The sequence below is a fragment of the Hibiscus syriacus genome, unplaced genomic scaffold, assembly GCF_006381635.1.
Source record: "Hibiscus syriacus cultivar Baekdansim isolate YM2019G1 unplaced genomic scaffold, ASM638163v2 tig00111648_pilon, whole genome shotgun sequence".
Lineage (NCBI taxonomy): Eukaryota > Viridiplantae > Streptophyta > Magnoliopsida > Malvales > Malvaceae > Hibiscus > Hibiscus syriacus.
In genome coordinates this window covers 552259-578358 of record NW_024063145.1, presented here as the reverse complement: position 1 = coordinate 578358, position 26100 = coordinate 552259, and the positions used below count along the sequence as shown (strand labels likewise).

The window sequence follows — 26100 nt, the reverse complement described above, 5'->3', positions numbered from 1 at the left end:
TTTATTATCTTAGTCTTATTTCCTTTGACAAATGTCTAGCAAGCCTATATCCCTTAAAACCTTAATTATCGTCACCCCTTCAACTCTTCCTCCTCTCGTTATTTGATCGAGCATAGATTTTTGTAGGTTTGATTCTTCAACTACAAGCAATGTTCACTACTTCGTTGTCATCCTTTATCATTCAACCTGACCCGATCTGACAGAGTCAGATTTTTTTTTAAATTTGGGTTTGGATCAGCTCGGGTCGGATTTTTTAAGGATGTGAGGTCGAGTCAGATTTGGGTGGAGGGTGAAAAAACTCGAACCTGACCCAATCGGGGATAATAATGTAATTTTTTTAAAAACCATTATTTTTATTAAGTCCTTATTTTATGTCGGTTCGATTTAGATTTATACTCTAAAAATTTGAGTCGGGTCAGAGTCGAATAAAGGATATATATATTTTCAGATCGAACCGAATCAAATGAAGAATATATAATTTTCGAATCAGATCAGGTTCAAGTGGAGGATACATATCTTTGGGTCGGATCAAATTAACTAAAAACTTGACTCTAATCCAACTCGTTGCCATCCCTACTATGAAACCACAATAATGGAAAGTGAGTTTATCTTCTTCTAAATATGTTTATGATTTTTGTATCTAATATCTATCAAATATCAACGGAGGAACTGTGAATATTGATGGAGTCATTTGACATCTTTTTATCTTTAAGAAATTTGTAACACTTTGTTTTAATGTACCAAGTCCTCCACAATAGTGATATAATTCTTCTTCTTTTGATGAAAGTACTTATAGGTAGCATAATTGTGGATGAAAATCACATGTATTTTTTTGGTGTCCCTCTCTATGTCCCTTCCACCAAAACATGCCACGTTATTTTAATATTAATTGTTTTAATATTTATTATTATTTATTTTATTTGAATAAATGTTTAAACTTTTAATATTATTTCTATATTTATTTATTACTAATTTAAATTAAATTATATTAATAAATATTTTATTGAATATTTTATTTTATTTTTAAAATAATTATGTTACCAATTTATAATTAAAAAAGGTTTTAAATTAATTCAAAACTTACCGTAAATCTTATAAAATATTTTTTTTAATAAGCCAGATATAAATATTAATTTAATCTAAATATGTATGTATATATCATATTTTAATATTTATTGTTCTTTTTTTAGATTTATAGTTTTATATAATTTATTTAATGATAAACTTTAATTTAAATTTTTATTACTATTATTTGGGGATTATTACCATATTCCATTCTAAATTTCGGTTGAGAGATTTCCTAGAATGATTATGTTAATCTCAAAAGGTATCGTCTGGTGAAACGATTACATTAATCAGGACTAATTTATTTCTAAACAGTGATTTATCACGACAGATATTTTTTTAATTTTTTATTTAAATTAATTTTTATCAATCATGTGGTTACTAACGTCTCCTAAAATGACGTTTTTCCTGAAAAATCACTGGTGATCGGTATATTTATCGATCTAACATCGGTCAGATTATATTTCCCGATCTAACACCCGTAGCAGTAAAGCGCGCCCCCTGCCCTGCGCTATATGTTGATTTGGCACCACGTGGGGTATAGCGCGCCCCCTGTACCGCGCTATACGCTGACATGGGTTACACGTGTGTATAGTGCGCCCCCTGATCCGCGCTATACGCCACGTAGGGGTATAGCGTGGATCAGGGGCCGCACTATACATGGTTATCTGACATGTGGGGTATAGCGCGGTACAGGGGGGTGCGCTATACCTTTAATTACCCACCCGTTCACACCCCAATCCTCCTTATAAATACTCTCATCCTCAATCACTTTCATCACACCAAATTCTCTCAAATTTTCTCAATTTATCTCAAATACTCTATCTGTTTAAGGTATATTTTATAATATTTTTAATATTATGTATTTAATTTATTTAAGTATTTTACTTTATTTAATATTTTACTAATATAATTTTTTTTCAGATATATAATGGAAGACAGTCTACTTCGCTTGGATGGAAATCATATATCTCGACACTTTACTGATACGGTAACATTTTAACGTTTTAATTTAATTTAAATTATTAGTAATAATTAGTTGATTTATTTAATGCATGATTATTAGATTAAGAATTAATTTTTGTAATTATTTATTTTTAGGAGAAGGACCGTGTATTAGATCCTTTTATTAGGAATCTTAAGTTAGTGATACCTAGCCGTGTCTTACCGTATTTAGTAGAGGTTGGATTTGGTTACATAGGTAGATATCAGGGTCACTGTAAGATAGAACCAGACCTTATTTCTGCCTTAGTAGAGCGGTGGAGGCCGGAGACCCATACATTCCATCTTCCGTGCGGAGAGTGCACGATCACGCTTGAGGATGTTTCTATGCACCTGGGGCTTCCGGTGGATGGAGTTGTGATATCAGGTATAGCTTTCGGTTCTTGGACTACTTTGTGACGGGATAATCTAGGACGTGTCCCGGAAAGTTTTTATCGGAGGTAGGATACTGTTAAATTGGTTAGATGCCAATTTTCGGGAGTTGAGCGCAGACGCCTCTGAGGATGAGGTTAAGATGTATGCACGGGCATGCATATTGCAGTTGATAGGAGGGTTGCTAATGCCAGACAAATCGCGCAACCTAGTTCACTACATGTGGTTGCGATATCTTAGCGACTTTCGTCTCGCCGGATCATTCAGTTGGGGCTCGGCAGTTTTGGCTTTGCTGTACAGGGAGATGTGTGGAGCCATTTACTACAGGCGTAATACTATTGGCAAATGTCTCCTACTGCTGCAGTCTTGGGTATGGTATCGATTGCCCTTTTTATGTCCCGTTGTGAAGAACCCATTCATATTTCCACTACTTATGAGGTAATTATAAAACTGATTTTGTATATTAATAATTTTATACAACGTATAATAATTTTTTTCCTTGAATAGGTGGTCTACTGATAGGAAAAATCATCAGGAGCTACCTGATGATTAAAAAAAAAAATTAGGGTGCTAATCGATCAGAAGGCTGACACACATGTATGAATTTTAATGTTTAAAAATTGATTTTAGATTATAATTATATAATTAGATTATTATTTTGATAAAAATTATGTATTATTTGTTTTAGTTTGAATGGGTGCCATATTCTACTAATGATGTGAGGGCGGTGATCCCACCTGAGTTGAGGGGTCCATCAGATGTTTAGATGGTGATGGTCCCTCTGATCTGTTATGCGACTGTCGAGTGGCACTCCACTGATCGCGTGCTCCGGCAGTTTGGTTGTTTTCAACCAATTCCGGAAGCACCTCGCAATATGGACGAGTTGCATAGCTTAGATAGACGCGGTTAGAGAGATACAAATTGGCTGTTGAGGCATCATGAGTGGGTCGTGTTGTGGGAGGATCGACATCGACGCCTTCCCCGTAGAGAGCCCATTTTTACTGACTTCTTGATTGTTGCTGAGGGTTATTATGAGTGGTTCAACAGTAATGGGAAACCGTTTCTACTTCCTGAGGATGCACGAGGGTGGACCTTTCCACGACGTCGACAGAGACGTTCACCGACACAGCACCATCGTCCCCCGACTCGTGGACGAAGAGCAGGTGCTTCCGGTTCATCCTCAGCTGCACCAGCAAGACTTTCACAGCAGCCGCCGCAACCATTTATGATGTCGTAGCCATATATGATGCCGCCATCGCCTTTCCATTACCAGATGTCGCCGCCGCCGCCTTCACCTGGTTTTATGACCCCCGCCGCCGCCACCGTCACCGATGACCCGTCCTGGAGGCTATTATGGGTCTATGTTTGCAGATCTGACTTGGGGTTCATATGCTGGATATTTGGCGGGTTTAGCCTCATCACCCATGGCCGCAGCACAGACACCTCCTGTACAGTTTTCACACTCATCGATGTCCGGGTTTTCCCAGTTTTTGCAGGCCGGTGGGATAGTCAGTCATACACCTCCAGGTCCTTATTCTATGGAGGTGCTTCATCGTCATCAGCTCCTCATTAACCAAAGGTATCTGCTCAGGACGACGACGACGACGATGGTGATAATTATGACAGCGAGGAGTCAGAACCAGTGATACGAAGAAATCCTCCTCGAGACCGACAACCACTGCCCTGCGGAACACATTCGCGTCGCAGGCATCGATAGATTTTTTATTATATTTGTATTTACTTTATTTTGTTAAATTGTAATTTTTTATTATTTCTCATTTAATACTTACTTTATTTTGTTAAATTTGTTGGACTTTTTTTAATGTATTTTAGTTAATTTTGTTTATTACCATTTAATATCAGTTATTGTAATTTGGTTATCATTTAATACTTATTGTAAGTTTGTTGTATTTAAAATTATATTCAAATACCAATTTGGTTATCATTAACTTGCAGTAAATGCAAATTAAAGTACAAGAATTATTATTTGATAAACAAATACATCATTTCCTCATCAATTGTTACTTGATGACAACAGAAGTGGACATGTTTTTCTCGTGTGTCCTGGGTTTCTACAATACCCACATCTTCTATCTTGTCTAGATCTTTCTCGAATATCCATATCGCAATGAATTCGATTGGATATTGGACGACCACGCTCCCTTAATAAACTCGGATTTGGTACAATCGGAAGCCAATCTTGAACCTCATCAGGGTCTTTGTCATTACCTAAGGGGGGAAACTCAAATTCATATACCTTAAAAACTTTAGATAGTAGGTATACGAGATCCACAAAATGGTTATAGTATTGACGTGTGTGCGAGCAAGCTGCTATCACATGAGAGCATGGATACTTCAGATCTTGAAAAAACCCGCAGTCGCACATTCTGTCCCTTAGATTTACTCTTAACGACACAGCTTCAATCCCTTGAAGAGCCCGCGGTAACTCTGTGACACGAAACATTTCATGCCTTCTAGAGAAGCTTGTTACAGACATTCCATTTGATGCAACAATTTTTTTATGTAGATCTGCACTAATCTAGGGTGATAGACATGACCGCCTTGCATCCAGGTTTGAGCTTGTCCCCCGAGCTTCGCAAAAAGCGCCCCAAACAAAAATATGTAGTTTTTACCAAAGCCGCTACAGGTAAGTGACGTGCACCCTTTAAGGTTGAATTGATTGCCTCAGCCAAGTTGGTCGTCATGTGTCCATAACGATATCCACCATCATATGCGTTCGTCCACATTTCTTTATCGATGAGGTTGAGTAATCGTATCCTTCCTCGTTCTTCGCCCGTAAATCTTGAAGCATTGATTCAAACGTTTGAGGAAGTAGTTCGTAACCTGATCAAAACATGTATAACTTACTAACTTGCTTTCTTTGCAAAATTAAAATGATAAAAAAATGTATAACTTACTAACTTGCTTTCACTTACCCATACGCACAATTAATTGACGCTCATCATTCTTCTTGTACCTTCCATGATAGTTTGCAACAATGTGTCGGAGACAATACCTATGTTGGACAAAGGGTGATTGCCATATTGGACCCAAAGACTCCATTGCTGCTTTGATCTCAGCTCCGCGATCTGAAATGACACAGATGTTTTACCTCGTGATAACATGTGCACATAAATTTCGGAGGAAAAAAGCCCAAGAATATGTATCTTATCCTTCGACAAGAGCAAAAGCAACTGGAAGAATGTTGCGATTGCCATCTTGGACAACTGCCAATAATAAAACTTGCTTGTATTTTCCATACAAGAAAGTCCCATCGATCTGGACCATAGGCTTGCAGTATTTGGCAGCATTAACGTACTGTGGGTAACTCCAAAAAACCCAGTAGAATTGGCTTTGATCGCGAAGAACTCGATCATTATGGTATGCATAAGAGGTTTCGAAGTCCACAATTGTCCTGGGATTCAATGTCCGCACCAGCCTAAACCAACCTGGAAGTTCATTGTAAGATGCATCTCATTCGCCATGAAGTTTGACAATGGCATTTTGTTTTGCCAACCAAGCTTTTTTATAGGAGACAGTGTACCCTTACTGCGATTGTATAGCTGAAATCAACACTGCAACAACTATATGAGAGCTTGCTTTTACCGTGGGCATGATGGTTTGGCATATCATTTCAGAGTCCAAGTTGGGATGATCTTGGTTGACCCCTCCAACACAACATGTGTGAGGACCGTTGTATACTGTTAGTTCCCATATGTTGTTTTTCCTCTTCATTTTCGATACGCAAACCATTAAATTGCATCCGTTTTCACGTCGGGCATAATAGCATACATATTTTTCGGTCGTCGATCGGTTGACTCTGGACTGAACAGAATTACGAATATTGTAATTTTTGATACCCATCATCGCTTCTTCTTTGCTTGAAAACTCCATGCCTAAAGATAACTCACCATTATTTATTGATGAGTAATATCCATAGTCACTGAGATGAGGCATATCCACAAATTCTGGCCCGTACATTGCACCATAATCAGCTTTATACATGTGTGCAGGAGGGTCAGTTTGTGTCACATTTCCTGGAACTTCATCTACATCATCATCATCGGAGTTGAATTGCAGTGATTCTTGGTGAATGAATAGTCCAGTCTCAGTACCATCCGCACCAGGCTCACGAAGCGGTTCTTCTGGTGGAGATGATGGTTCCTCCATGTGCTCCACATTTAGGTCGAATAACCTACTACTTGCATGTCTTCCCCTTGAACTAGAAGACATATAGACATTGAGATGGAAAAAGCTCGCAGTCGAATGCCTCCCCCTGGAGCTTGAAGCCATCGTGTCAAATGGGAACTGCACAGATTGTTGCGTCGATGACATCTCCATATTAAGGTCAAAGAAATTTGCAGATGAATGTCTTCTCCTTGAACTGGACGCGGCGTTGCCATACGGATTATTCGTGGACCCACCTCGGTACATATCGTAAGGAGTTGCGGATGAATGTCTCCCCATTATGGAATTAAAATCATTACACATTACTATAGTCGGGCTGTCAACTTGATCAACTTGTTCAGCCAGCCCATAGTGGGAGCTTAATGATTGACCCCGAACAGCAAGCACTTGAACAAAATATGCATACATCTCAATAGCGGCATCTGAATAATTACTTTGAGCTTCAACCATCATTTGAACATCATCATTGTTCGAAAGTTCGAACGCTGTATAAGTTAATGGCAACAATGATGTTGGAAATCTGTACTGCAACGACGACATTCTTCTACTACTTCCAACATGAATCTTCCACGAAATCTTCGTTATCAGCTCCTCAAGAGTTATGTTTCTCTTGAATGATATTTTAACACGCTCATTTGATACGAAAACAATGCCGGTTTCATCTTCTCGAATTTAACATCATAATAAACAATAGCTGAAAGTCGCGCCATTCTTTGAGTTTAAAAGTGTGGCAATATTATATCTGCAAAAAAAATAACTGAAACAAACCTGATTAAATAAATTATATATGAACGAAAATATAACACAATAAATTTTTTACACATCAACGTAAATAATTTAAATAATATAATATTAGATTATTACCTGCACCGCAAAACTATTTCGACGTATGCTCCCACTTTTCAATTTTACAAACATAAAAATTAATTGAAAATAATTAGTATAATATTTTTTCAAATAATGATAATAAACAATAAGTATAATTAAAAAATTATAACAAAATTACCTTATAACGAAAAATCGCACGAACTTCTAAATCAAATATGAGAAGATTGCCTGAATTATTACTCGTTGACGGAATTGTTGTATTAATTTATAAGTTGAGAGGAGAGGTGCGAGGAGATGTGAGAAACTTAACCGGCGGAGGAGTGTATTTATAACCATATAAGGCGCGGTACCTGCACCGCGCTATATGTAATTATTCATAAAAGATATAGCGCGGACCAGGGACCGCGTTAAATATAATTTCGGTATAGTGTGGCCGGTGGCGTATAGCGCGGCCCCTGATCCGCGCTATACCCCTACGTGGCGTATAGCGCGGATCAGGGGGCACGCTATACACACGTGTAACTCATGTCAGCGTATAGCACTGTACAGGGGGAGCGCTATACCGCACGTGGCGCCAAATCAGCATATAGCGTGGGGCAGTGGGCGCGCTTTACTGCTACGGGTGTTAGATCGAAAAATATAATCTGACCAGTGTTAGATCGGTAAATATACCGATCACCGGTGATTTTTTGGGAAAAACACCCTCCTTTTTATCATTATAACTCCAACAACTAGCAACCTTAATATTCTTTAAAATTATTGTTTAAAATTATTATAATAGTCTTTTAATCAAAATAAAATAACTTATCTACAAATTATTGTAATAATAATTTTAATTGAAGTTTATCATTAACTAAATAATATATAAAAAAGTTTAAACGTTAAAAAAGAAGAAGTAAATATTAGAATATTATATATACAGAGGTGGTAATCAGGTCATTCGGATCGGGGTTGGGTCGGGTTGTTTTAGATCGGGTTATTTCGTGTTAGGATTCTATTCAGTTTGGATTCGGATCGGTTTGAGTCATATCGGGTTCAGGTTTAGTTTAGGTCAATGGAAATTCAATTCGGGTCGGGTCAAAATCGGGTTGATTGGTTTTCGGGTCGGGCCAAAATATGATCAATTGGTATTCGGGTCGGGTTAATCTCGGATCGGTTGGTGTTCGAGTCGGATCGATATCGAATCAGTTGGTTTCGACTCGAATCAAACTTTAGATTTTCGGGTCAATTCAGATTGGTTTCGATTCGGATCAACCTTTAGATTTTTAGGTCAATTCGGGTTGGTTTTGGTTTAGATTAACTTTTAGATTTTAGAGTTAATTCGGATTGTTTCTGGTTAGGTCAATCGTCTTCATTTTTTTGTTGTCTTAATCATCGGTGTTGCTCTTTATAACTTCTAATTCAGAAAATTTATGTGATTATATATTGTCACATCCCAAATTCGAGGCTAAAAGTTTTAGTTTAAATGAATTAAATCAAATTAGAATATTTGGAAGTATAAAATTAACTTTATAAATCATAATAAATTTCAGGATTGATTATAGTATTAACCCTCAACAATTTTTTACTTTTGTTATAACCAATTATCATTTATCATATTTAAAAAATACATAATATATATATTTATTTCAATTTAATTTTTTATATTATTTTGGAATGATTTAGAAATTATTGTCTATAGAGATAGTCTTTTAACAGAGTAAAGATTATATTGAACTATTAAACTATTAAAAAATTTAAATGTTTTCATGCAAAAAAAATCTGACAAAAAATATAAAATAAATGATATTAAATATTAAAATAATTAATATCAATATAACGAGCTACGAGATTAAGATATTACCATGTATCAATTTTTGTTATTATTTTTATAAATTGAAAAGGCAGTATACCAAATACGCTTGCGTAATTTTTGTATTACACCGTCAGTTTTATCCAATAATTACCTTAACAAAAACATATAACATTCTGTTTCAGCTGCTTCTTCAAAGTTTTTGCTGTCATTTGTAACTCTCTCTGTATAGTCAGAGCAGATTAAAGGCATGGGCTGCAATTTCACTTCTTATGAGAAACCAAAAATGGCCATTCCATTGTTCAGTTTAAAAGGAGAACAAGCTTTGGAAACTTGGTGTTCTCTAAACAAATCAGTGCAAAAATGTTAGCAATCAAACAAGAAGAGCTTGATAAATTGGTAAGAAAAATTCAGAGAAATACAGATTGACTCAGCTGGCTCCATTGTAGCAAAGAAATGACTGCTACCATCTCGAAAAAATTAAATAGTTCGGATACAAGGTATTCATTAACACCGATCTACAATCGAAAGTAATTCTTCGGTGTGTTGATTTGCAACGTGCAGACATTGTTGCCATTTGCTGAGATCCATATAGTTTACAAGGTGTCAGGGTCCTCAGGGAAGAGTAGCCTCAGTATAGCATGCATTCGAGAATGGAGAGGATGCGATACATCACCCGACAAGAACTCAGTTATCCTACCACCGACCTCGATCATACTGCACCCTGATGTTTTCTTGAGCCCTCTGTCACCGATCATCCTACGGATCCTATAACCCTCTTCACTTTTCTGAGCACTAAAGTAAATGTTAGATAACTGCACAAGAGCTGCATCTTCTTCATCGTCGTCACAATCTTCCACCTCTAGAAGCATTTAACAGCAAGCTCAGCTAGTTCGATATTGTTATGAATCCGACAACTATTCAATAAAGCGCCCCAGACCGAAGCAAGTGGTTTCATTGGCATTCGTTTTATGAGCTTTAGAGCTTCATCAAATTCACCTACCCTGCAAAGCAAGTCCACTACGCAACTATAATGTTCATGTTTGGGCACAATCCTATATCTATTTTCCATGTTATTCAACAAAAATAAACCTTCCTCGACCAAGCCTGCATGCTGGCAAGCTGTCAAAACACCGAGAAGAACAACTCCATCGGGCTTAATACGATAAGTTCGCATCTTTTCGAAACAATGAATGGCTTCCCTTGCATAACCGTGAACCGCAAAAGCTCCAATCATGGCTGCCCATGAAAACACATTTCTTGTAGTCATCCCTCGGAAAACTTCCACGGCCAAGTCTAAACACCCGCACTTTGCATACATGTCAACAAGAGCTGTTCCAAGAAACACGTCAAGTTCCAAATGAATTTTCTTTTTCTTCAAATACTCGTGAATCCATCTCCCTTCCAAAAGATTCCCACTTTGTGCACAAGCTGTCAAAGCTGTAGTCAAACAGAACTCATCAGCATCCAAACCGGAAGCCAACATTTCCTTAAACATACCCAAAGCTCGAGTCCCCAAACCACACCGTATTAACCCACTCATAACCACATTCCACTTAACGACATCAACGAAAGCAATTTCGTCGAACACTTTCCTGGCATCACTCTATAGCCTGACTTCAACGTAAAGCCTAATAACCCCGGTTTGAACATAAAAATCCGATGAAAACACTCCGTTTTTGAACACCCAGTTTTGGATTTGCTCTCCCGAAAGCAAAGAACAAGTTTTGGCACAAGAAACAAGAATAAAGCTAAAGGTTTGGCAATCGGGTCTTGTTTTTTGGTCCTTCAAAAGAATATTGAAGTAATGGAAGGAAGTTCGAGGGTCTGGGGTGTTCGAATGAGCTTTGATGAGGGCATTGTAGATATATAAGTTGGATTGTTGAAGCTGGTTGAAGATGAGGGATGAATAACGGAGGGCGAGGGTTGTTGAAAGAGAGGTAAGGGAGGTGATTAATTTGCTGATGAGATATGAGTTTTGGTGATGGCCTTGGGTGATTAAAAGGGCGTGGATTGGCTTGATTTGAGCTGCTTTGGTGCAGTGTTGTAAGTGTTGGGAAATAAACCGAGTACGAGTAATTTCCCTATAACCAGATTAGTGAGAATGCAAAATAAAAGAGAAAAAATAATACCCGAAATTGATAACGGAGTTCAGCCAATTTGCTTATGTCTCCGGACTGCTGCAGATCTTTTACTAAGAGAGAAAATTTACAGGTGTTTAAAAAATACTCACTACTCACATGAAAGCTCTCTAGTATTGGGAGAAAAAAATGACTTTTGGGATGATTTTGAAGCTAAATGAGCTAGGGTATTTATAGTTAAAGTTTAGGGACTAATCTTTGAAAATACCCTAAAATGCAATGACCAAAAAAAAACTTTCCCCATTTTTTTTAAGCAGCCGGCTGCCACTTTATTAATTTAGCAGCCCATGTGCTTTGAATTTTCAACAATCTCCCACTTGAAGACTGATTTTAAAATATCTTCACAACTTGATCAATGCAGCAGCATTTCTGGTCTTGTTAGTCTAGCTTGGCAACTGAAGTTGAACACAACTTCAGTTTGTCCGTAGTCACCGTCTTTGTCAACATGTCTACCGGATTTTGAGCTCCACTGATCTTTTCAAGTTTCATAATCCCATCCTCCAGAAGAGACCGGATAAAATGATATCTCAATTGTATGTTCTTCGTCCTGGAATGAAAAGACGGATTCTTTGCTAGATGGATAACACTGTGACTGTCGTAATACAAGACATTGTTTTCTTGTTTCTTGCTTAACTCTTCCAAGAAACTTTGGAGCCAAACCATCTCCTTGCTGGCTTCCGTAACAGCGACATATTCTGCTTCAGTTATGGAGAGAACAACTATCTACTGTAGTTGAAAAACCCAACTCACTGTAGTACCTCCTAGAGTATAGACATACCCTATAGTGTTCCTTCTGATGTCAATATTTCCGACTAAGTCGGCATCTACATAGCATGTCAGTATCGTATCTCCACCTTTGACACAAAGTACTTTGTTTGTAGTACCCCGCAGATATATGAGGATCCATTTGACTGCTTCCCAGTGTACCTTGCCTGGATTATTCATGTACATGCTAACATCTCCCACTGCATGAGCAATATCTGGTCTAGTACAAACCATGGCATACATCAGACTTCCAATTGCTGAGGTATACGACACCTTCACCATGGGTGCATGTTCTTCCTCCGTCTTTGGTGATTGTTCTTTGGAGAGTCTAAAATGAACACCTAAAGGTGTACTTTCTGGTTTAGCATCTTGCATGTTGAACTTGGAGAGTATTTTGTTAATGTACTCAGCTTGTGATAACATCAAAGTCCCCGACTTTGTGTCTCTCTTGATCCTCATCCCAATAATCTGCTTTGCAGTGCCCAGATCCTTCATAGCAAACTGCTTCGATAATTTTTGATTCAAGTGTATAATCTCTTGCATGTCTGAGCCTGCAACGAGCATGTCATCAACATACAATAATAAAATAATAAAGCTGTTGTCGAACCTCTTGATGTAGCAACAATGATCTGTTTGGCATCTGGTAAAACCATTGCTACTCATGAAGCTATCGAACTTCTTGTACCACTGTCTAGGAGCTTGTTTTAAACCATACAAGCTCTTCTTCAACATGCATACCAGGTTTTTCTTGTCTGCCTCTACGAAGCCTTCTAGCTACTTCATATAGATTTCCTCCTCCAAATCACCATGAAGGAAAATTGTGTTCACATCTAACTGCTCAAGATGTAGTTTTCTGCAGCTACAATTTTCAACACAAGTCTAATTGTAGACAACTTCACAACTGGAGAGAAAATTTCATTGTAGTCAATACATTCTTTTTGCTAAAAACCTTTGACAACCAATCTTGCTTTGTAGTGTTTGCTCCCATCGTGCTCTTCTTTGATCCTGTAAATCCACTTGTTATGGAGAGCTTTCTTGCCTGGTGGTAATTCAGCTAATTCCCACGTCTGATTTGACATAAGCGAGTCCATCTCATCTTTCATGAAAGACTCCCACTTGACTGAATCCTCCACCTGCATTGCTTCATCATAGCACTCTGGTTCACCATTGTCAGTCAGCAACAAGTAATGCAAAGAAGGCGAATAATGTTGGGTTGGTTTAGGAATTCTGGAGAAGCGTCTTAGTTTTGGTGTGCGTGGTTCTTCTTGAACTGCTTCAGGATTGATCTGAACATCATTTCCAGAAATCTTCTCAAACTCAGCAAATTCCTTTGTTTCAGCTTTGGTATTGGAGCTACTTGATTCTATGGTTGCCCTGTCTTTGTACATTACATTCTCATTGAAAATGACATCTCTTCTTCTGATGATCTTCCGATTTTCATAGTCCCAAAATCGGTAACTGAACTTATCACCAACATAACCAACAAATGCACATTTGTTGGACTTAGCATTAAATTTACTTCTTTCAGCAGGTCTATGTGTACATAAGAAATACAACCAAACACTCTTAAGTGTGAAAGGTTTATTTCTTTATTGCTCCAAACTTCCTCTGGTATTCCGCCATCCAAGGGAATTGAGGGCCCATGGTTGATCAGGTAAGTTGCAGTGTTGATAACTTCAGCCCATAGAAATTTGGGCAATCTGGCATATATCCTCATGCTTCTGGGACGTTCATTTAGAGTTTTGTTCATGCGTTCTGCTACGCCATTCTATTTCAGTGTCATGGGAATTGTTGTCTCCATCTTGATCTCATTGTTTGCGCAGAAATCTCTAAATCTACTATTTCTATACTCTCCTCCATTGTCAGACCTCAATCGCTTGACTTTCAAACCAGTCTCATTTTCCACCATGACCTTTCATTTTCTGAAGGTATCAACGACTTCTGATTTCATCTTCAGAAAATAAACCCACACATTCCTTGTTGAATCATCGATGAAGGTGACATAATATAATGAGCCTGTAAGAGATGGAACTGGAGATGGTCCCCATACATCAGTATGAACCAACTCTAACTTTTCTGCCTTGGCTGTCTTGCCAATCTTTGTAAAACTGACTTCCTTTTTTTTGTCAAAGATGCAATCTTCACATAGTCCGACATCTACATTCTTTAGATCCGACAGCTTCCCTTTTGACAAAAGTGTCTTCATCCCTTTCTCGCACATATAGTCAAGCCTTTGGTGCCATAGGTTTGATTTTCCATCAGCATCTGCTGCAGCAATTATATTCTCTAAATTTGAGGTTATATAGAGAGTACCAGTCTTCTTACCACGAGCAATGACGAGTGCTCATTTGGTAATCTTCCATTCACAACTTGAAAAGGTTGTACTATATCCTTCTCCATCAAGCTGTCCTACAGAAATCAAATTTCTTTTGAGGCTAGGAATATGTCTCACTCCTTTCAGCTTCTAGGTGGTCTGGTTTGGAAACTTTAATCGGATGTCTCCTTTTCCGATGATCTTCAAGGTTTCATCATCAGCTAGATGAACCTTCCCAAAATCACCACTGACATAGTTCTCCATGATTTCTCGGCATGGGGTAGAGTGGAAAGATGCCTCTGAATCCAAGATCCATGGTTCAATCGGACTGTTGACACTTAGAATCATGGCATCACCTGTCTCCTCTGTCACGTTGGCAGATTCCTGTGCGCCGGTATTTTTCTTCGGTGCTCGGCAATCTCTTTTAAAGTGACCCTTCTTACTGCAGTTATAACAGGTAAAATCTTTCTTTCCCGTTCTTGATTTTCCCGTTCTGGATTTGGATCTGCCACGATTTGAATTTCTTTCTGAAGTTCTCCCTCTGGACTCCGTATGCAAGGCTGAGGAGGTTGATGCTTCACCCGATTCTCTCCATCGAATTTCTTCGCTCAGTACCAGATCCTAGACATCGTCGAATTTCAATTTACTATTTCCCGACGAGCTGCTAACTGCTGTAACAATAGCATTCCAACTGTCTGGTAGAGATGATAAGAGAATTAAAGCTCGAACTTCATCATCGAATTTAATTTCCACGGAACTCAATTGGGTTGTAATTGTGTTGAGTTCATTTAGGTGTTGAGTCACTGATGCTCCTTCCGCCATCCGCAAATTGAATAATCGCCTCATCAAATGAACTTTGTTTGAGGCCGATGGCTTCTCATACATACTGGAGAGAGCTGCCATAAGACCCACCGTGGTCTTTTCCTTTACTTTGCTGAAAGCAACATTTCGGGACAATGTTAGTCGGATAACTCCGAGGGCTTGTCTGTCGAGAAGAGCCCAGTCTTTATTCTTCATGCCCTCTGGTTGCTTTCTTGAGAGAGGTTGATATAGATTTTTCTGGTACATAAAATCTTCAATCTGCATCTTTCAAAAGCCAAAGTCCGCACCATCGAACTTTTCAATTTTCGCATTCCCTTCGTCTGCAGCCATCGCTCCCACTCGAATATGGCTTCTTTGGATCGTTTCTGACAATTCTTGCGAACCACCGTGTATTAGAACACCTCCGTCGACAAATTCATATCGTCGACAAAATTTTTACTTTTCATGAAATTCACTATTCATGTGAATAGTAATGAATAGTAACCTAGAAAAAAATTGATAAAATTCACAACCAAAAGCTCTGATTACCAGTTATTGGGAAATAAACCGAGTACGAGTAATTTCCCTATAACCAGATTAGTGAGAATGCAAAATAAAAGTGGAAAAATAATACCCGAAATTGATAACGGAGTTCAGCCAATTTGCTTACGTCTTCGGACTGCTGTAGATCTTTTACTAAGAGAGAAAATTTACAGGTGTTTACAAAACACTCACTACTCACAAGAAACCTCTCTAGTATTGGGAGAAAGAAATGATTTTTGGGATGATTTTGAAGCTAAATGAGGTAGGGTATTTATAGTTGAAGCTTAGGGACTAATTTTTGAAAATACCCTAAAGTGCAATGACAAAAAAAACTTTCCCCATTTTTTAAGCAGTCGACTGCCACTTTATTAATTTAACAGCCCATGTTCTTTGAATTTTCAATAGTAAGAGGGTTAAGCAACAGATCCAGGCTCGGCTGCTGCTGCTTGGGTGATGATGGCTCATGATTGGGGCTTTTGAATCTTGGGGTCTACGCTTTGAACTAGAGGCGGAGGCTAGACGAGGTTGGGCACCCCGTGGTAAATTTACATACAAATTCTCTTTAAAATTAGGGGAAAATACACAAATGAACTCCTGACTGTAGGGTTTCGCTTTGTTGAGTCTCACGACTATTAAAAGTTACAAAATGATCTCTCAACTATAGGACATTGCTTTGTTGAGTCAATCGATTATTAAAAATTACAACCGAACTATTTATATGTTCTAAACTTGTTCTTTTATGTTAAAAGATATCTGCTTGTCTGAATTGAAAGTTAAAAATGCTATATAAATATGATAGTCTTTTGAGATTCTAGGATCAAGTTTTATCATATCCCAAAAATGAGTTTTTTTTAATGTCCCAAAAATGAGTTTGGAACATATGAATAGTGGGGTGACCACTTTGTAACTTTTAATTGTTAAATGACTTAACAAAGTAATGCCCTATAATTGGGGATAATTTTTACAACTTTGAATAGTCATTAGACTCGGTAAAGTATCGCCCTATAATTGGAGACCAATTGGGTACTTTACCTTTAAAATTATAAAATTATAATTTATTAAATTGGAAAATTATATTACATTCAACAAAGTTTGAATTAATAAAAAAATAATTGATCTTATTGAGTATATTCTGTGGAAGCAGACCCCAAATAGCTTAAGGAGTTAAAACAGAACATTCCTTTAGCTTTCACACGCATGATAGAAGAAAATGGACTTTGCCTCATTCCATTCCTGCTAGCAGGTTTGGAGCAGAATTCACATTACAAGTTGAAGGTTTCTTCATGTGAATCAAAGCCATAGATCATCTGCAACTGGTAAAATTTTCCAGGAAAAAAGAAAACAAAATACTTTAGCATGTGGAAATAATGACATGTGTCCTGGATTTAAATAGCGGTATCTATACGTCCGAAACTGTTATTGCACGATCCCGATATTTGAAATGACTATAATAACATTCGTTATGTCCGCAGTTGTAATAAACGCAGAACAATTGAAAATGGGAGCGCAACCACAATTTAAATCCCTAATCCACCTGCATTTGGTCGAATACATATTGGGTAAGGGTAAACCTTTAGACGATAGCGGAACGACGACGACATGCATGGCGGCATTATTGGGAGGAAGCTGCAAACGAAGGGGATAAAGACTGCCGTTCAATGGATTACGAGAACAAAGAGAAAACTCTTCCTTCACAGGAGCCTCTTCCTCCAACGCTTGCTTCAATTCCTCAACGCTATTCCCTTTAAAAGTGAAGCTACGCTCTCCAATGCTTTGATCCACATCGCCATTATCATCGACTACCTCGTACTTAATCATCCTTCCTTCAAACACCTTTGGCGATACTATTGTCGAGTCATCCGACTGCATACATAGAGATTAACGTATGATTTTATATTAATAGAGGTGAACTTTCAAATTTTAAGAAGGAACAAATTTATAGAAGTTTAGGATGTGAAAATAGATTTTCAATAGAAAATATATAAAAATTCTAAAATCAACCCAAAGATGATTGATTAAAAGAAGTGAAAAGCTTGTTCCTCAAACCTCAAGTCTAGTCATTCTAGGTCCGGTAAGTGAAAAGCTTGTATCTTCAGTGCTTGCAATTCTATCGATTCCGTTAACCGGCACTTGATGAGGTGGAGGAGGAAGCGTCGGGGCTTCCGCATCTCGGCGGTAACGTAAAACATCGACATGCCATACGATCCAATCTTGATGCGAGGTCCTATAAGGAGTATCATGTGTGACATGGTTCCTCCATGGCGGCAACCCTCCGTTGGCTCGTAAATACAGGCCGTATCGAGTCTTGAGCCGAACCAAGGCACCTTCTTGAATCGGTTCCCATTCGACGGAAGAATCAAGTCGTTTGGGTAACGTCTGCAACACCTTCTTTCCGGTCATCCCCAATAGGAAAGGCATGTTGGAAGCCGTCAAGTATTTTCCATAACAGCTTTTGAGACGAATGTGGGTTGAATTCACGAATTCCACCGTCCATCTCGCGTTCTTCCCTGTCCCACCTCGTTCTTGGGAAACAGTTTCCTCATCCTCGTCCGCAAGTAAGTACTTTTCGTGGTGGCTACGTAATCGAACAACGCTTGCTTCTTCGAAGATCTCCATGGCAGCACTATAACAAAAAAAAAAAAAAATATATATATATATATATATATATATATAAAACAAAATCTATGGTGTTTAATCAATTTTAACCTTTATTATACTTTCGTATTATTTCTTACCTAAATACGAAGATTTATATGGCCACCCGGAAACTGTTTGGAAGAAAAGAAAATTTTAGGAGACTAAATGGCCTAAAAGTTTAATATTTTTTTTCAATGAAGTGCTAATTTTATAAGTTGATTATGGAACCGACATTTTAGGGAGTTTTTGTGATTAAAATATTTTTATACAAAATCCTAAAAATGTCTAATTAAAATTAAAATTATCTAATTATGTTTCTTTGGACTTCAATGAATGAGAATTTAAAGAAACGCATAAACACGATTACCTTAACAACTCGGAGTATGAATATGACTTCACCACAAAACTCAATAAAGAAACGCATTGAAAACATATTCAAAGACACTAGCAAAAACACTTTAAAAAACGTACCCAAAGAGCATATAAATTTATAAATCAAATGATGAAGACCAAAGACGATGAGTGGCATCCTTACATGGAAGGCGGAGTGTCTAACCCTAGAACAATCTAACCCTAATTATAAAAACTAATAGAAGGCAAAGACTTGGGTGGCCACGTCTTGGCTGTTGATCCTACTAAATCTGATGTATGAGATTATAATCTATGTTGGAATTAAATACTTGGGCAGTTGGGATGTCACCCCTTACCAATCCTAGATCCAACGGCAAGGTTACGATTAAATGAATTATTAAACATAATATAAAGCCTAAAAACATAAATTAAAATAAAGATTTGTTGGGTTAAAAGACCCAATTTAGCCTAATGCTTTATAAACTAGTTTTAGGTTGAATTATTACATTTAATTGACCTAATGAATGAACTTCAAAATTAATTGAAGACTTATCTTCCAAAGTTTGAGCGTGTAGATTAATTAGGGTAGTCAATTGTTAATTTGTGACTCAATTATTTTTGGACGTACTGTGTATGTATTGTACTTCTTTCTTGTTCGCCTTTCTTCTTGAAATATATGATTATGTTGTTGAAATTCTTGATTTCTCAAGAAGGTTTGAAGACCTTGCTTATAAAGTCTTGTACAGTTGCATGTAACTTTGCTCTTGTGATTGTATTATGATCATGTACCTTGGTGCATGTATCATTCCCCCTCCTCAAAAAGATTCGTTCTCGAATCTGAAAAATCAAACAGAAAAATATCAGAAAATTAAAAGAGGAATTCATACTATATTCACCAAATAAATCAATGCGATCTACATTGACAATGATGCGTTCCGATACTTGAAAAGTCTCTTTCCTATTGAAAAATCAAAATTTTGCTGATATTCTACATGGGGAAATTTTTTACAAGGGTGATTAAAGGCGGCACTAAAAGCTGAAAAGGATTCGTAGTCTAATGGTCCATTGGTGTTTTGATGCAACTCTTCGGAATAAATGAGTTTAAGGAATGATTTGTTTGAATAATTTATCGTGACTAATTCTTTTGTGATGAGGTATTCCATGTTCATCGTACTAATTGTTGATGAGAATAAGTGAGTTGTATCGGTCGTTAACGATTCACCCTTTCTGGTTTAAACAGAGAACTGTAACTAGTATAAAGATGACCATCAATTTATTTTTTTTGTGGGGAAAATGAAGAGATAAAGAGGGGATATAGGAGTGAAGCAGAAGGAAGACAATTTGAATCTTCCTCTCAGTCATGATTGATAGGTATTTATAATGATTCCAACTTATGTTGCTAGACATAGGTTAATTATAGCTACACATAGGTCAGCAGGCTAAATAGATTTGATTGTCAAATCTTAAATTTCATTATGGTTGGTTAGATAGATATGTCAGATGTCATTTCTTTGTACTGTAGTTGGTTTGGAGACTTGTTCTCAGAGAATATAAGCTCCTTAAAGGCTCTTGTAAGCAAAGAGGTTTATTCGGAGGTCTTAGATAAGAAGACTAACAATTTCAAAGGTTATCTCCTAATGTATAACAAATATATATATATATGTTGGGAAAAAGGATGGACTACATTGATGAATCTAATATTTATATTAAATTCAGAGTCTTTTTAGATATTGCAAATTAAAAGATATGGTTTAATTTGAATATCAATAGGATAATTACTCTTTTAATATGTTAATTTAAAATTGTATGTGTTACCTTTTTAACTTTGAATATTAAAAGATAATTATATACTTTTTTTGAATTGTCACACCCCCAATTTATGGGCTAAATTTTAGAAATTATAAAGTATTGGATTTAATTGGTATTTTTGGAAGAAAATGAGGATTAAATTGTAAAATCGTAAAGTTTGTAGACCATTTTAGGAACTACAGGAAAATCAATGACCAAACTCATAATTTACCCAATTTTTCTTAGGAGAGAATTATAAACTCTCTCCCCCGGTATGTTTTCTGCAGAAATTTCCATCTTTCCTCTCCCCAGTCAACGATTTTGAACTCTGATTTCTCCACCGTCTGGCCACCGTTCGACAATCCGAAACCACCATCGTGTTCACTGTCAACTAAAGAAAAAAAACCCTTCAAACCTCTCGTCGTGAATCGGCATCGTTCGCCGTAAATCTCAATTGGAAGTATCGTCGGTTTTAAATCAATTTCAGTTGGTTTTTCGTCGATTCACGTCGATCCGGCCACCCGTTTTGGACACCTTCTGCACCATTGTGTTCCTTGTATTGTTTCGAGTCCACCGGTGTCCGTCGCGTCTCTGTAGTCGCTGACGCGTGGAGAGGTGAGGAAGTCAAAGTTTCTGACGTTTCAAAATCGAGCTGTCCATCGTTCAAAATTATGAATCGAGCTTGGTAAGTGTCTCAAAATGCCATAAAATATTTTTATAAATTTTTCGGACACCGTAGCATTGTTCACGCGCCACCCCTGCGCATATTTTAGTCAAACCCGTTGACTTTGATCAAAAAGTTAAAATTTTTGAAAAGTCATATTTTATGTTTTCGACGTCCTGAATCTGAATCCGAAGTCCATTTCATCAAATTCGAACCCGGTAAACTGTTTTTGACTGATTAATCACTCGATTCGATCTATTTTTCGCAATTAATCTCCATTTTTAATGAAATTTCTATTGATATGTATCCAAGGAATTATTGAAAGTTGATTTCAAGATCGAGAACGTTCGAATGGAGTTTAAATGGTCAATCAGTATGGCACGAAAATCGAGGTAATACGTTACTACCTCTTTATTCTTTATGGAACATGTTGATATTGACAAATGCATGAATAAGATAATGTTTGGTCTCATCAAGCTAGTTAATTAACTCATACACTCGATATGAATGTGGTAAAAATTTGGTAACTGAATACGGCTCGGATGATTAATATAAGAAATTGACGGATTGCTAGAATTAAATTACGAGTTCTGTGAGTAGTGATAAAGGAATTAGCTGGATATGTAACTTATAATTTATATCATCAAAGGTTAAATGTTAAAGGCACTTGAATGAGAAATTATGAGAATACTCCGGTTGGGTAAAATTACGAAAATACCCTTATATTGTAAAATGACAAGAATTGTCCCTGAAAGTTTATTAATAACTCTGAAAAGGCATATTGATCTGATAAAACTAAAAATGTGCATAAGAAATGCTAGTTTTGCTTAAGAAATTTGGATAATCGGTTTTTAACCCCAAGAAGGTTTGTGCAAGATACTAGAAGTCTGTTAAGGAATCATTTCAAGATCAGAAAATGTTCGGGAAAGTAATTAACCCTAGGATATTTAAATTATATTAATTTCGTTAAGAGTTAATACCGAAATTAGCTGGTTAAGAAATTACGAAAATGCCCTTGAGAGGTAAAAAAAGTTTAAGTTAACCCTGAATGAAAAAGTACTTTAAGGATTCGTACTTAACTCGATAAATTACAGATTTAATTGTTAAGATCCGTCTTTGTACAGAAAATTCCTGATAACCTGTTTGTAACTTCTGAGAAGGCAATTCACCTGAAAATCTACAAGTTAAGAATAAATTATCGAGGGTGCTCTTTTGTCAGAATTGTTCAAAAGGTCTGGAAAAGATGATACGTTTGGCCTAGATTATGGCCTAGATTAAGTAAATGTCTTGGGTTAATTAAGGAATCTAAATAAACATGGGTGTTGGACTACCCTTAAAAGTTATGAAACTCAACTTAAGTGAGTTGACCAACGCTAATGCTATGTCAGTACCTGAATAACATAAATACCACTTGAATCATTGTTCGTTTCCTCAAGTTTGGATCGATGATAATTCTGGAAGTACTAAGCTCATGTCAACTCTAAAGAGAATTCGGTACTAAGAAATAGATATTCGTTAGACAAATTAGCCACAAATACCAAATTGAACTGAACGGAAGTACAATATATATCCGAAATTCAAAAACATCCGGATTACTCTGGAGTAACCGGGATAGACTTGACTACTAAATAAACTAAGTAACCTCAATGATTGAGGTTAAGTAAGCGATTGAGATAAGTCTGGAAACTCGGATGAACTTACATGATGTATCATTCATATGGGTTATGAACCATAAATCAAGTACGTCAGTATTTTCTGATAAAGTTGAAACATAGAAATGAAATAAAGACCATTAGAATATTTGTTCGTCTCTCAACATGCATTAATTCTGGGAGTTGTTCAGCTTGAGTTATTTTGATAATCCGATAGATCGACACAGACTGTAAATGTCCTGAACCTTTATTTCTTTCTTATTAGCTCAAATCACATTCTAAATAACTAATGAATCCGTCAGTTAATGAACTATTCCGATTGTGATTCTAACTTTCGGTATTCTATCGGTATACTGAAGATCTGTGTTTCTCTGCCCAATAAGATTATCCAGTATCTATGAATAATATCTGATAAATACTTTGATCCTCTAGTGTATTCCACATGTACTACATGACGGTTTTATATGTTTGAAATGAGTTTTAACAAAAAATATTGATATACTGGTTTATGAACCATGGAAATATTTATGAGATCTTGGAATTTACTAGTTTATGAATTATGATTACCTGAAATGTGTTATCAGGTTTCCTATTTTCACTGGAAAATATGAATTGTTATTGATTTATGGAATCATGGAATTTACTAGGTGTGCAGGTGAGTGTATGGTTCTGGGGAACCTACACATTATGTAGTGTTCAGTTGGAGGGATTACTATTGTTTTTGATAAATGTTTTATGTGAGGGTGTTGTTGGAGGAAGTTATTGTTATCGTTACTGCAGGCTCCCCTGCTTTGTGCTCAGGGTAAGTCCTTACTTGGTGTGTAGGTGGGTGTATGGTTCTGGGAAACTTACACATTATGGAGTGTTCGATTGGAGGGACTAATATGGTTTTTGAATAAAAATATGTTTTAAACTGCTACTGTTTTAAAATAAAAGATCTGTATCTTTTCACAGGTTTTACGGGAACACACTAGATAACCTATTCTGAACTCATAAACTCATTCATCCAAAATATTTCTCTGAACTGAAAGCTCACTGTCTGTTACTACCTGAAATATCAGTATGATTTCCGCTCAATATAAAAGATATGTAGATGTCTGAACCGATAAGGAAATATATGTTTATCTGTATTTTCACGTTCTTCAGCATCATCTGGTAGTTATGTATTACTGAGCTTTCCAAAGCTCACTCTGTTACTCACATTTTTAGGTTAAAAGAACCGTATCAGTGCATCTATCGACATCAATAAAGAAGTTCTTCCGGCGTTGCTTGCAGAGTATGGTACATGTGATTAGGGGGCATGTAATTGTATTTTGTTTTATATAAATGAGTCTGAAAATCTGTTTTATTTCTAAATACTAATAAATTTTATTTTGTATTCATAAATCATTTTATAAGTTTATATGTTTTGATAAAAGTTTTAAATTTTCTGAGATTTTTATAGCGGGTCGCGGTGGCCCTAATGTGACACCATAGATCTGATCGGATTACCCACATCAGTCTGAGGGGGTTGCATATCAGTAGGATAATTACTCTTTTAATATGTCAATTTAAAATTGTATGTATTACCTTTTTAACTTTGAATATTAAAAGATAATTATATACTTTTTACGAATTTCAAATTAAAATAATATTTATTTAATTTGAATAATAAAAAGAGTTTATATTTGTTTAATATTTTAAAACTATAAGATATTATTATCTATTTAAATTTATATATTAAAAGATATCTGATTGATATAAATCTCTCAGGTTTAATATTTTAAATTTAAAAGATATTATTATCTATTTAAATTTAGTTATTAAAAGAGATTTTGTTGGAGAAAGACTCTCTCGAAATTCCCCTATAAATAGTGAGCAAATCTCTCAGTTTTTTTTCACAACTCAGAATTCAAGAAACTTTCTTCTCTTGAAAATATTTTCTGTGATTCTAAAAAAATATCTATTTTCCTTTAGTTTTTCGGTGATAGTCGAAGGCAAGGAAAGTTTGTGATCTCTACTGTTACAAACGACCAAAGAATCTCGAGCACCAAGGAGTGGCCGAAAATATGTCTTAAGGAAACTGTGTAGCGACAAACCTCAACTGGTTCCGATCTCATGATCAAAATACAGAGTATTTTATTTCCTGTAGTTCTTTTTTATTTTTTTTTTTAAAATTGGTTCTTTCTTTTACTTTTCTCAAGTTCCAATTTAGTCTCGGATTGTTACTCTCGGATAACAATCTTAAGCAAAAGTTCTCTTATTATACCTTTCTTGATATGAGATAATTTAGAATTGTGGGGAAAATGAAACACGAGATTGTAAACAAATTTGTTTCGGGATTTATCCTGTCGTCTTAATGGGTTTACTAGAATATCAAGTGGACAAATTTGTATAACGGAAATTGTCATAAAAGTAACTGTGGTTACTGATTTTGTTTTCAAATTTAGATTTTGTCCGATAACAAAATCTAAATAAACGAGAATTAATTTTTTGTTTATTGAAATTATTTCTAATTCTGGTTAAGTTTCTTTTACAGAAAAGTAGAGACAATAGACTCACAGGTTCACCCAACATGAATGATGAGATGGTGGTACCGATTTAGAATCCAAATCTAAATGTGAGTCAATTGGAAGTGGCAATTAACCACATCGAAAAGTCGGCAAAATTCTGCAGAGAGAATTTCATGATGTGGCAATAGAAGATGGCTTTCTATTTGACCACAAAGAACCTCTCAAGGTTCTTGAAGCAAGATCCTCATGTTCTTAAAGATGGAGAAGACAATTTTACTGCTTTCAACATTGTTGAAGCTTGGAAGAATTCATATTATATATGTAGTAATATAATACTAAATTGTCTTCAAGATTCATTATATCTGGTATATGCTGGTTATGAAACATCAAAGAAATTGTAGGAAGCATTGGACCACAAGTACAAAGCTAAAGATGTTGGAACTAAAAAGTTTTTAGTTGCCAAGTTCTTGAATTTTACTATGGTTGAATCTAAACTAGTAGTAAAGCAAGTGAAAGAATTCCAACTATTGATCAATGGAATCCTTGCCGAGAGAATAGTAATAGGTGAATCCTTTCAGGTAGCACCGACAATTGAGAAATTGCCTCCTGTATGGAGTGACTTCAAGAATTATATGAAGCACAAGAGGAAGGAAATGACCATAGAATAACTGGTTTGTAATACCACAAATTTTAACTAGTGACTAA

General features: G+C 36.3%; 1 protein-coding gene and 1 pseudogene across 1 annotated transcript; both read right to left on the bottom strand.

The window, feature by feature from the left end:
• Positions 1–9664: 9664 nt before the first annotated feature.
• LOC120166837 lies at positions 9665–16294 on the bottom strand (annotated as a pseudogene).
• A 754-nt stretch (positions 16295–17048) lies between these two features.
• On the bottom strand, positions 17049–18434 carry LOC120166839. The gene is made up of 3 exons (XM_039176030.1): positions 17858–18434; positions 17383–17674; positions 17049–17124 (listed from the first exon to the last, which is right to left on the bottom strand). The coding sequence occupies exons 1-3, from the start codon at positions 18425–18427 to the stop codon at positions 17102–17104; spliced, it is 885 nt and encodes a 294-aa protein (XP_039031961.1). The 5' UTR covers positions 18428–18434; the 3' UTR covers positions 17049–17101.
• Positions 18435–26100: the final 7666 nt, after the last annotated feature.

Bases quoted from the DNA above. Each gene is read 5' to 3' on its own strand.
- LOC120166839 (XM_039176030.1), bottom strand. From the start codon at position 18,427: ATGGAGATCTTCGAAGAAGCAAGCGTTGTTCGATTACGTAGCCACCAC. The intron at 17,675-17,857 runs GTTTGAGGAACA...CTATGTATGCAG, and splicing joins CTAGAATGACTAGACTTGAG to TCGGATGACTCGACAATAGT. The intron at 17,125-17,382 runs GTTTACCCTTAC...AAATTTTACCAG, and splicing joins CGTTCCGCTATCGTCTAAAG to TTGCAGATGATCTATGGCTT.